The 13,399-nt window shown below is 41.4% G+C and overlaps 1 protein-coding gene across 1 annotated transcript in view; it reads right to left on the bottom strand.

Moving 5' to 3' along the window:
- LOC128700847 (tRNA (guanine(6)-N2)-methyltransferase THUMP3) overlaps positions 1–12,921 on the bottom strand; it is a 142,452-nt gene extending 129,531 nt beyond the window's left edge. The window contains exons 1-4 of the mRNA XM_053794294.2: positions 12,762–12,921; positions 5,767–5,862; positions 2,701–2,778; positions 1,027–1,309 (exon numbers count right to left, since the gene is read on the bottom strand). Coding sequence (XP_053650269.2) covers positions 1,027–1,309; positions 2,701–2,778; positions 5,767–5,862; positions 12,762–12,869 — 565 coding nt within the window. The 5' untranslated portion in view covers positions 12,870–12,921. The remainder of the gene's footprint in view (positions 1–1,026; positions 1,310–2,700; positions 2,779–5,766; positions 5,863–12,761) is intronic.
- Positions 12,922–13,399: the final 478 nt, after the last annotated feature.

Here is a 13,399-nt window from a genome sequence, read left to right on the forward strand (position 1 = left end):
TAATATGCTTTCACAGATGCACTGATATTATTTATATCATTTTGACAATAATGCAGTAGTCTGAATAACAGCAAATCTTCTATTTTTGTGTGAATAAAAATTCAAAATGGAAAGTAAGCGTAATGTAAGTGGGGCCTAGGGACATACCTAGTGAACAGAGAAATGTTGTTTTAGTGCCAGGAATGTTTGTATTGTTAATTCTGAACCCTATTTTAAAATTAGCCTTTTTTGAATTGTGTACAAAATTGGCCAAATTATCAATTACTGATCACTACTGGGTAGTTGAAATCAGTTAATGGGCAGTTTCTTGTACTCAATCGATGGAACAAAAGGAGTTCTAGAGAAATAGCTATGAGTTTGGTTGACTGGAACAATGGAATTAGCCGTAAATAGTGCTCAAAGTAGGCAGAATCTCCGATGTGTAAATATCACCGAGATCGCTAACTTTGCAGCGTAATTCCATAAGATTTCCATCAAATTTCATACTTTTGGTTTCATTTCCACTGTTGCAGGGACTGCAACAGTGAAAGGGTTAAACCAAACACAAGATCAAAGGTTTGCTTTTCCCATTAATCACCATGTGGAGCAGGATTTTTTTTTCTCTGTACATTTCCCTGACAGACCCATTCCCTCATGTCTAGGCCAAAATTTACCATTCACAGTATATTTGAAAACTGCTTAAAACATAGATCTGCACAGGTGACACTGGTGTCAAAATTGTAGACCTATGTAAGTGTGTGGGCAAGATTTAATGAAGCCAGACCAAGAAACAGCTGCATTACCAGATCCAAAGACTGCTAAAATTTCCCATGTCCAGAATGAGTCAAGTACAGATGTCTGAGGGCACCAAAATTAATAATCTTCTTCATAAAATGTGGTCAATACTAAGAATGCTCTAATGAAGGTAACCTGTTTTAAAGAATTATGATTTGCCAACCTTATGTCAGTGCTGCTGAAGTCACTTACATGGGATCTGGTAAAATATGGCTAAATTAAGATGAAAAAAAAATGAGTGAACAAATATACCTGCAACTGAGGAATTATCTTCTTCATTTGTATCTTCTGTGGATTCTTGTTTTTTTTTCAAATGTTCTGGTAAAATCCCTTCAGGAAGATTACCAATAATTTCTGAAGTTAATTTCATCCGTTTGAGATCAATATCTGGACGAGGCTTACAATATTCGTCGTTCAGAGCTCTGACCTCTTGAATGGGATCATCGGGGTAATTAAAATTGTTTTTCCACACAAGCATTCCTTTCTTCCAATCAGGTTTCTCAGCAAATTTATAAATCTTGGCAAAGCACTCGTCCTGGAACAAACAGGTAATGCTTTCACTAACAAGAAAAGAGCAAATTCTCTCCAGGACATATTTTAACTCATTAATGTCTTTTGCTTAACAAGTTAATGCGAAGGAGAAGATATAATGAGTCGGTAGACTGCTATGAACTTTCTATTATCATTCATTCAGTGCAAAGTTTTCAGAGGATGTTAGATATTGAACAAGAATGAAAAATGAAGTTTTAGAATGCTGTTCAGAAAAGATGTGTAAAAATCTGAACAAAAAATTTTAACAAAAGAAAAACTGCTTAACCTCTCTCATAGTAAAAATTAAAATAGAATTAACCCTTTCACTTTCAGTCCCTTAATATTATGGCTTGCAAGCCAGTGTCAGTCCCGTAATATTACGTCAAAATTCTAGTGCCTTCAAATCTGGTGGGAGAAAGCTGGTAGGCCTAGAAGTTAGAGAATGGGTCTGTGTGCTCAGTGTGTGTGGTATAAAAGAAATTCTGCAGCACGCAGTGCATGAGAAAAAAAAAAACTCCGACCGTGTTATTGGTTCAAAACACCCACTTTGCGGTGTATTTTCATATGGTAGTTATGGTTGTATTCTCATTTTTTTGGTCTCATTTGATAGAATAGAAAATATATTACAGAAATAGAGATGAACCATACCCCCGGCCGGGATTGAACCCGCGGTCATAGAGTCTCAAAACTCCAGCCCGTCGAGACTCTATGACCGCGGGTTCAATCCCGGCCGGGAGTATGGTTTATTTGCAATCGTGTCATTACGATTTCTTGAGTCAGAAATAGAGATGATTTTGAATGAGTTTGGTTGACTGGAACAATGGAACTGGCTGAAAATAGGGTTCAAATTGGGAAAAATCAGCAATGTGTAAATATCGCCTAAACCGCTAACTTCGCGAGAGCATAATTCCATTAGTTTTCCATCAAATTTCGTACTTTTGGTGTCATTACAACCGGAAAAGATTCTCTATCATTTCATAAGAAAAAATTATTTTTTTTTATTGAAAATTCTTCGACAGTGAGAGCAAGTTTGTGTGCAGGGGTCTCAACAGTGAAAGGGTTAATGACTCATTTTTATATACTCTCTCCATTTTTTCCACAATAAAGGCAGATTTAATTACTGAAATAGCACAATATTAAAATCAGAATTTTCAGATAATCCAGATGTATCAAAAAAGGAGCACATGTTAATTTAATAATTTAATTTCTTTAAACAGGAAAGCAACAGAAAGAACTTCTTTACAAATAGTAAGGACTTTAAGAGAACGCATCACATGTTATAATTACTAGCAATGTTAAAAAATTGCTGAGATATTAATTAAAGAATCAGATCACCAAAAGCATAGGTCTATTCTTGTAACTACACTTGTAACTACACAGATAATGATCACTTACCCTTGTTTCTGGGAAGGAGAAGTTACTGACCATTTGCAGTACAACATTGACATTGTCAATGGATCTCAGCTTAAAAACCTGTGAAAAGAGCACCAATGTGAAGAAAAGTCAATCCTCGGAAGTACCTGATTACTAACTCAGGAACCCGGGAGGGTTGGTAACCCATGACCTTCCATGGGTGAAGAGTGTGTGCACAGGAGGCCTGGTCACAGACCGGGCCGCGGGGGCATTGACCCCCGGAACTCTCTCCAGGTAAACTCCAGGTAAACAGTACAAAAAGAATAAAAAATCTTGTCCCACATAGAGCATGATGGAAAAAACAAACCTAAATTTGTTTGATTTAAAACAGCAAATGAGGTGTTTTCTAGGGTAGTTTTCAAAGTTGTATTGACTGTTTCTTGGTATGAGTTGAAAGAATGGAAGACAAGCTTCTTATTGGAAAATCTTAAATACAGTGGACCCCTGGTTTACGATATTATTTCATTCCAGAAGTATGTTCAGGTGCCATTACTGAACGAATTTGTTCGCATAAAGAATATTGTGAATTAGATTAGTCCATTTCAGACCCCCCAAACATACACGTACAAACGCACTTACATAAATACACTTACATAATTGGTCGCATTGGGAGCTGATCGTAAAGCGGGGATCCACTGTATTAGAAAACCTCAAAAGAAAGTAGTAAAAGAAAAAAAAAATAATACAAAGTGAACTGCAGTCGCTGATGTTGCCAACAGCTGGTCATCGACCATCAACTTCACACCTCTATATATCAGTAAGTACTGATAAGAACATTTTTGTTTTATTACCACAAGAAAAATATACTCTTTTAATCTCTAAGAAAAAATAAAAAAAAATAACTTTGAAAATTTTTTGGATACTTGAGAACAATTTTCAGATCAGGGATCTGGACCATGAAGTGGTTAAGCCAATTCCATTCCTGGATTCAACCAAATTCTTAACTATTTTGCTAGTATGCCTTCTGTTGTATCAATTACCTGGAGTATACCTGGAGAGGGTTTTGGGGGTGAATGCCCCCGTGGCTAGGTCTGTGGCCAGGCCTCATGGTGGATCTCGGCCTGATCAACCAGGCTGTTACTGCTGGCTACATGGAAACTGACATACGAACCACAGCCCCGCTGGTCAGGTACTGATTTTAGGTGCCTGTCCAGCGCCTTCTTGAAGACAGCCAGGGGTCTATTGGTAATCCCCCTTATGTATGCTGGGAGACAGCTGAACAGTCTTGTTCAACTTATAAACAAGAATTACAAGGGCTAGTAATGACTTCTGTTGAATATTTTTTTTTTTTTTTTTTTTTTTTTTTTTTATTATCACACCGGCCGATTCCCACAAAGGCAGGGTGGCCCGAAAAAGAAAAACTTTCACCATCATTCACTCCATCACTGTCTTGCCAGAAGGGTGCTTTACACTATAGTTTTTAAACTGCAACATTAACACCCCTCCTTCAGAGTGTTGAATATATCTACCTTAAAACAATCTCCAGGACTTAAGTCTCAAGGACTCAAGGACTCAAGTACAGTGCCTGCAATCTGAAGGAGGGGTGTTAATGTTGCAGTTTAAACTGTAGTGTAAAGCACCCTTCTGGCAAGACAGTGATGGAGTGAATGATGGTGAAAGTTTTTCTTTTTCGGGCCACCCTGCCTTGGTGGGAATCGGCCAGCGTGATAATAAAAAAAAAATAAAACAATCTACATTTGACAGTTTTTTTAATCAATCTATTATTCCAATTTTGCATTTAATAATTAAATAATTTAGTGTTTTTATTACCTGCACTGTGGTAGCACAACCATTTTTCATGAACACAATAAATGATAAATGGATCATCAGTCACAAGACTTACAGAGGAAAAATTCCTAGATATCCACCTTGACAGTAGCCTTTAGTTCCGGACGCACGTACAACAAATCACCAAGAAAATCTCCAAGACTGTAGGCATAATATCAAAGATAAGGTACTACGCTCCACAATCAGCTCTCCTGACACTGTACCATTCACTCATATACCCCTTTATCTTGCATATGGAATTTGTGCATGGGGATCAACAACATCCAATCACCTAAAACCCCTCATAACCCAGCAAAAGGCAGCAGTAAGAATGATAACAGCATACTCCACCAATTTTCAAAAGTCTGAATCTGCTCACCATTAAGAACATCCATACTTATTCATGTGCCTACTACATACACAGAACAATACACACAAATATAAACCCTCCACTCAAACTTCTCCTCACCAACTTAAACAGGACACATGACGACAACACAAGACACAGATCTATTTTTGATATACAGTGGACCCCCGGTTTACGATATTATTTCATTCCAGAAATATGTTCAGGTGCCATTACTGAACGAATTTGTTCCCATAAGGAATATTGTGAATTAGATTAGTCCATTTCAGACCCCCAAACATACACGTACAAACGCACTTACATAAATACACTTACATAATTGGTCGCATTGGGAGCTGATCGTAAAGTGGGGGTCCACTGTACCTCGTGTCCATATCACACTATGTAAAAACTCTATGCACATAAAGGGCCCTAAAATATGGAATTCATTACCAGTATATATTAAAGTAACCTGGTCTGAAAATCAGTTTAAGACTCTTCTCACAAGCCACTTAATCACCATAGATTAAATGCTAAATACTCAGTACACACATACTCACCTATGTACTCCCACATCATAACTTCAACAATCACTTTGAACCTTTTATCCATTGTTGACAGGAATATAATTGAACCATTGTTTTTCACAATAAGCATTTTAAACTATATGAATATATTCTTTGTCTTATACAAATTTAATTCACTTATAATTAATAACCTACTGTACAACTATGATAAAATCCTTAGTATTAAGTGTGTGTCAGCCAATAATGTTAAGTTGGCCCATAATGATAAGGCATAATAGAGGCTCTCTCTGCAGTGCAACCCACTATTGTATATATAAAATCTCAATGTACTGTTTGCAAAAACATAAATAAACAAATAAAAATAAAAATTAGCCACTATTTAATAATTGCTGGAGCAGCAATGTTTACCTCAGGAACCAGCTTGATGGGTATATCAAAAAAGACTCTGCCTCGTGCAGTGACACAAGTAACTCCCAGTTTCTCCTGGCACTCTTCTGCTGCAACCTAGTGAAATAAAGAAAAATAACTAGATATGCTTCAATCATATTAAAAACCCATAACAAAAAACTTGGGGTATTTTTTTGCAGGCTGGAATGGATTAATAGAATTTCCATTAATTTCAATGAGGAAAATTGATTTGATATACAGTATGAGCAAATTGAGTTACGAGCCTGGTCCCTGAATGAATTAAACTCATACGTCAAGGTACCACTGTACTGAGAGTAAGTTTGTTTGTCATCATCCAAGTGGATATTTTCAGTAGTTCATCGTTTACAGTGGGTTTGGATGAGAGAAGACATATGTAGAGTCATCTGCAAATAAAACAGGTTTAGGAGTTTAGATGCATTTGGGAGGTTATTTATGTAAATGAGAAAGAGAAGTGGGCCAAGGACACTACCCTGTGGGACTCCAAACAAAAACAGGTTGTGTAGTTGAAGTAATGCCATTTGTGTATACAGTGGACCCCCGCATAACGGACGCCTTGCATAACGGACAATCCGCATAGCGGACGCTTTGATCGCTAAAATTTTGCCCCGCATAGCGCCCAAAAACCCGCTCAGCGGCCTTCGTCCGAGACGCGTCCAATGTGCGGCCTGAGCCAGCCTCATATGTTCCGCCGGTGGCATTGTTTACCAGCCAGCCTCCGCGGTAACATTCAAGCATACAATCGGAATATTTCGTATTATTACAGTGTTTTCGGTGCTGTTTCTGGAAAATAAGTGACCATGGGCCCCAAGAAAGCTTCTAGTTCCAACCCTACAGCAATAAGGGTTAGAATTCCTATAGAAATGAAGAAAGAGATCATTGATAAGTATGAAAGTGGAGTGCGTATCACCGACCTGGTCAGGTTGTACAAGAAACCCAAATCAACCATCTCTTCTATTGTGGCCAAGAAAACGGCAATCAAGGAAGCTGTTCTTGCCAAAGGTTTAACTGTGTTTTCGAAACAAAGATCGCAAGTGATGGAAGATGTTGAGAGACTCTTATTGGTGTGGATAAATGAAAAACAGCTAGCAGGAGATAGCGTCTCTCAAGCGATCATATGTGAAAAGGCAAGGAAGTTGCATGAGGATTTAATTAAAAAAATGCCTGCAACTAGTGATGATGTGAGTGAATTTAAGGCCAGCAAAGGTTGGTTTGAGAGATTTAAGAAGCGTAGTGGCATCCATAGTGTGATAAGGCATGGTGAGGCTGCCAGTTCGGACCACAAAGCGGCTGAAAAATATGTGCAGGAATTCAAGGAGTACATAGAAACTGAAGGACTGAAACCTGAACAAGTGTTTAATTGTGATGAAACAGGCCTGTTCTGGAAGAAAATGCCAAGCAGGACCTACATTACTCAGGAGGAAAAGGCACTCCCAGGACATAAGCCTATGAAAGACAGGCTTACTTTGTTGATGTGTGCCAATGCTAGTGGTGATTGCAAAGTTAAGCCTTTATTAGTGTATCACTCTGAAACTCCCAGAGCGTTCAGGCAAAAGAATGTCCTCAAGGATAATTTGTGTGTGCTGTGGAGATCAAACAGTAAGGCATGGGTCACTAGGGACTTTTTCTATAACTGGTTACACCATGCATTTGCCCCCAATGTCAAAGATTACCTAACTGAAAAGAAATTAGAACTTAAGTGCCTCCTGGTGTTAGACAATGCCCCTGGTCATCCTACAGACGTGGCAGAGCGACTTTATGGGGACATGAGCTTCATTAAGGTGAAGTTTTTGCCTCCTAATACCACTCCTCTCCTGCAGCCCATGGACCAGCAGGTCATTTCCAACTTCAAGAAACTGTACACAAAAGCTCTGTTTCAAAAGTGCTTTGAAGTGACCACAGACACTCGATTGACTCTAAAAGAGTTTTGGAAGGATCACTTTAATATCCTCAATTGTGTAAACCTTATAGGTAAGGCTTGGGAGGGAGTGACTAAGAGAACCTTGAACTCTGCTTGGAAGAAACTGTGGCCAGAATGTGTAGACAAAAGGGATTTTGAAGGGTTTGAGGCTAACCCTGAGAGGAGTATACCAGTTGAGGAATCAATTGTGGCATTGGGGAAGTCCTTGGGGTTGGAGGTTAGTGGGGATGATGTGGAAGAGTTGGTGGAGGAGGACAATGAAGAACTAACCACTGATGAGCTGATAGATCAACTTCAAGAGCAAGAGGCCAGACCTGCAGAAACTGGTTCAAAGGAGGGGAGAGAGAAATTGAAGGAATTGCCTACTTCAAAGATTAAGGAAATGTGTGCAAAATGGCTTGAAGTGCAAACCTTTTTTGATGAAAATCACCCTCACACAGCTATTGCAAGCCGTGCTGGTGACTGTTACAATGACAATGTTGTGAACCACTTTAGACAAATCATAAAGGAACGAGAGGTACAGGCCACTATGGACAGATATGTTGTGCGAAAGAAGTCCAGTGACTCTGAAGCTGGTCCTAGTGGCATTAAAAGAAGAAGGGAAGTAACCCCAGAAAAGGACTCGACACCTCAAGTCTTAATGGAAGGGGATTCCCCTTCTAAACACTAACACTCTCTCTCCCCTCCTCCCATCCCATCAATCATCACCAGATCTTCAATAAAAGTAAGTGTCATGTAATTGTGCATGCCTTTTTCAGTTTGTGTGTACTAAAATTAACATTTTTTTGTGGTAAAAAAATTTTTTTTTCATACTTTTGGGTGTCTTGCACGGATTAATTTTATTTCCATTATTTCTTATGGGGAAAATTCATTCACATAGCAAACATTTCGCATAACAGCCAGCCCTCTTGCACGGATTAAGGTCGCTATGCGGGGGTCCACTGTACATACTAGTGTCTATTGGTTAAGAATTGATTTTAAGTAATTGAGAGTGTGTCTGACTCCGTAATGTTCTAGTTTTAGTTGCAATACGTCACGATTAACTATATCAAATGTTTTTTGTAGGTCTATGAAAAGTCCCAGGGTTATTTTTTTTTTTTTTTGAGTGCCATATATAAAAGTGCAAGCAAATGTATAACTGCATCATTAGTACTTTTTTTCGGGCTAAATAAAAAAAAAATCCAAACTGACAGGTGGGGTGGTAAGTGAATGGGTCATTAAGCGAGGAGCATACTGAATTGGGTTTGTGTCAACAGCACCTCTGAAGAGAGGGGATGGAAGGCATTCAGGCTCAGATCAAGAACCTCTCACAAGCGTCAAGGCACCTCCCTGGAGGGGAAGTCCCAACATGAACATGGGGTGCAAAAGTCACAGCATAGAGTAAACAAGTCACAGCATAGGGTGCAAAAGTCACAGCATGCAGTGCACAAGTCACAACATAGGGTGCACAAGTCACAGCATTGAGTGCACAAGTCACAGCATGGGGTGCATAAGTCACAGCATAGGGTGCAAAAGTCATAGCATGCAGTGCACAAGTCACAACATAGGGTGCACAAGTCACAGCATGGGGTAAACAATTCACAGTATGGGGTACACAAGTCACAGCATGCAGTGCACAAGTCACAGCATGGGGTGCACAATTTTTTTTTTATATTATCACACCGGCCGATTCCCACCAAGGCAGGGTGGCCCGAAAAAGAAAAACTTTCACCATCATTCACTCCATCACTGTCTTGCCAGAAGGGTGCTTTACACTACAGTTTTTAAACTGCAACATTAACACCCCTCCTTCAGAGTGCAGGCACTGTACTTCCCATCTCCAGGACTCAAGTCCGGCCTGCCGGTTTCCCTGAATCCCTTCATAAATGTTACTTTGCTCACACTCCAACAGCACGTCAAGTATTAAAAACCATTTGTCTCCATTCACTCCTATCAAACACGCTCACGCATGCCTGCTGGAAGTCCAAGCCCCTCGCACACAAAACCTCCTTTACCCCCTCCCTCCAACCCTTCCTAGGCCGACCCCTACCCCGCCTTCCTTCCACTACAGACTGATACACTCTTGAAGTCATTCTGTTTCGCTCCATTCTCTCTACATGTCCGAACCACCTCAACAACCCTTCCTCAGCCCTCTGGACAACAGTTTTGGTAATCCCGCACCTCCTCCTAACTTCCAAACTACGAATTCTCTGCATTATATTCACACCACACATTGCCCTCAGACATGACATCTCCACTGCCTCCAGCCTTCTCCTCGCTGCAACATTCATCACCCACGCTTCACACCCATATAAGAGCGTTGGTAAAACTATACTCTCATACATTCCCCTCTTTGCCTCCAAGGACAAAGTTCTTTGTTTCCACAGACTCCTAAGTGCACCACTCACTCTTTTTCCCTCATCAATTCTATGATTCACCTCATCTTTCATAGACCCATCCGCTGACACGTCCACTCCCAAATATCTGAATACGTTCACCTCCTCCATACTCTCTCCCTCCAATCTGATATTCAATCTTTCATCACCTAATCTTTTTGTTATCCTCATAACCTTACTCTTTCCTGTATTCACCTTTAATTTTCTTCTTTTGCACACCCTACCAAATTCATCCACCAATCTCTGCAACTTCTCTTCAGAATCTCCCAAGAGCACAGTGTCATCAGCAAAGAGCAGCTGTGACAACTCCCACTTTGTGTGTGATTCTTTATCTTTTAACTCCACGCCTCTTGCCAAAACCCTCGCATTTACTTCTCTTACAACCCCATCTATAAATATATTAAACAACCACGGTGACATCACACATCCTTGTCTAAGGCCTACTTTTACTGGGAAAAAATTTCCCTCTTTCCTACATACTCTAACTTGAGCCTCACTATCCTCGTAAAAACTCTTCACTGCTTTCAGTAACCTACCTCCTACACCATACACTTGCAACATCTGCCACATTGCCCTCCTATCCACCCTGTCATACGCCTTTTCCAAATCCATAAATGCCACAAAGACCTCTTTAGCCTTATCTAAATACTGTTCACTTATATGTTTCACTGTAAACACCTGGTCCACACACCCCCTACCTTTTCTAAAGCCTCCTTGTTCATCTGCTATCCTATTCTCCGTCTTACTCTTAATTCTTTCAATTATAACTCTACCATACACTTTACCAGGTGCACAAGTCAGAGCATAAAGTGCACAAGTCACAGCATGGAGCTCACAAGTCACAGCATGGGGTGCACAAGTCAGAGCATTAAGTGCACAAGTCACAGCATGGAGTGCACAAGACACAGCATAGGGTGCACAAGTCACACCATGGGGTGCACAAGTCACACCATGGGGTGCACATGTCACACCATGGGGTGCACAAGTCACACCATGGGGTGCACAAGTCACACCATGGGGTGCACAAGTCACACCATGGGGTGCACAAGTCACACCATGGGGTGCACAAGTCACACCATGGGGTGCACAAGTCACACCATGGGGTGTACAAGTCACACCATGGGGTGCACAAGTCACACCATGGGGTGCACAAGTCACACCATGGGGTGCACAAGTCACACCATGGGGTGCACAAGTCACAACATGGGGTGCACAAGTCACACCATGGGGTGCACAAGTCACACCATGGGGTGCACAAGTCATAACATGGGGTGCACAAGTCACAACATGGGGTGCACAAGTCACAACATGGGGTGCACAAGTCACACCATGGGGTGCACAAGTCACAACATGGGGTGCACAAGTCACACCATGGGGTGCACAAGTCACACCATGGGGTGCACAAGTCACAACATGGGGTGCACAAGTCACAACATCGGGTGCACAAGTCACACCATGGGGTGCACAAGTCACACCATGGGGTGCACAAGTCACACCATGGGGTGCACAAGTCACACCATGGGGTGCACAAGTCACACCATGGGGTGCACAAGTCACACCATGGAGTGCACAAGTCACAACATGGGGTGCACAAGTCACAACATGGGGTGCACAAGTCACACCATGGAGTGCACAAGTCACACCATGGAGTGCACAAGTCACAACATGGGGTGCACAAGTCACAACATGGGGTGCACAAGTCACACCATGGAGTGCACAAGTCACAACATGGGGTGCACAAGTCACAACATGGGGTGCACAAGTCACACTATGGAGTGCACAAGCCACACCATGGGGTGCACAAGTCACACCATGGGGTGCACAAGTCACAACATGGGGTGCACAAGTCACACCATGGAGTGCACAAGTCACAACATGGGGTGCACAAGTCACACCATGGAGTGCACAAGTCACAACATGGGGTGCACAAGTCACAACATGGGGTGCACAAGTCACACCATGGGGTGCACAAGTCACAACATGGGGTGCACAAGTCACACTATGGAGTGCACAAGCCACACCATGGGGTGCACAAGTCACACCATGGGGTGCACAAGTCACAACATGGGGTGCACAAGTCACACCATGGAGTGCACAAGTCACAACATGGGGTGCACAAGTCACAACATGGGGTGCACAAGTCACACCATGGGGTGCACAAGTCACAACATGGGGTGCACAAGTCACACCATGGGGTGCACAAGCCACACCATGGGGTGCACAAGTCACACCATGGGGTGCACAAGTCACACCATGGGGTGCACAAGTCACAACATGGGGTGCACAAGTCACACCATGGGGTGCACAAGTCACACCATGGGGTGCACAAGTCACACCATGGGGTGCACAAGTCACACCATGGGGTGCACAAGTCACAACATGGGGTGCACAAGTCACACCATGGGGTGCACAAGTCACACCATGGGGTGCACAAGTCACACCATGGGGTGCACTTCACTATAAACAAAACTGATTATATCCACCAAAAAAGTTATGACTGAAATACGTAAATATTAAAATACACTTCACAGTTCCTATATACAAAAAAATTAATGTTAATACTGATCACCTGTTCCAAATTATTTACAAAATATGTTAACAATAAACTCTGGAAATATCACCCTTGGTATTTAAAAATTCTGTATATAATAGACTTCAGTTGTGGATGAAACATAATATACCTCTTCCAGTCCTGTAACAACTGTTAACTCCAGTGTACATATTTCACGATGCTCTGAGAGTAATCCTTTAAAAGCTTCAGTGTTTATTTTGTTTATAGAAGGCGCCATGTTGGTTGCTTGTTGGGGGTCTTGAGGGCCACCAAAACTGATGTTTTGGGGGTCTTGAGGGCCACCATAACTGACGTTTTGTCAGCCCTTCCAAACCTCATGTACCTGGAGTTCGTTACCTTTTTAACTTGTTCATCTATCAAAAATAACAAAAAAAAAAAAGGCACAATACCGTGACTGAAACGATATACAAATAACCCGCACATAGAAGAGAGGAGCTTACGACGACGTTTCGGTCCGACTTGGACCATTTATGTGCGGGTTATTTATGAATCATCTATCAAAACTTTAGGGCCCAGTCCCTGGACCCATTATGTACCTCTGTAATCCTTTTGACTATCGCCCACAGGATGGGTATAGGGTGCATAATAAAGATATTTTCCATCTGTTATACACCATTTCATTTTAAGGGGATTAATTTATTATTTAGTACATAGACTTTCGTGACAGCGACACAACACACGGACGTTCCTAACAACACCTTGTGAGTCTGGGTATAATGTTAACACCTTTCCCAGTGGCCACAATGT

Source organism: Cherax quadricarinatus, chromosome 94 (assembly GCF_038502225.1).
Source record: "Cherax quadricarinatus isolate ZL_2023a chromosome 94, ASM3850222v1, whole genome shotgun sequence".
NCBI lineage: Eukaryota > Metazoa > Arthropoda > Malacostraca > Decapoda > Parastacidae > Cherax > Cherax quadricarinatus.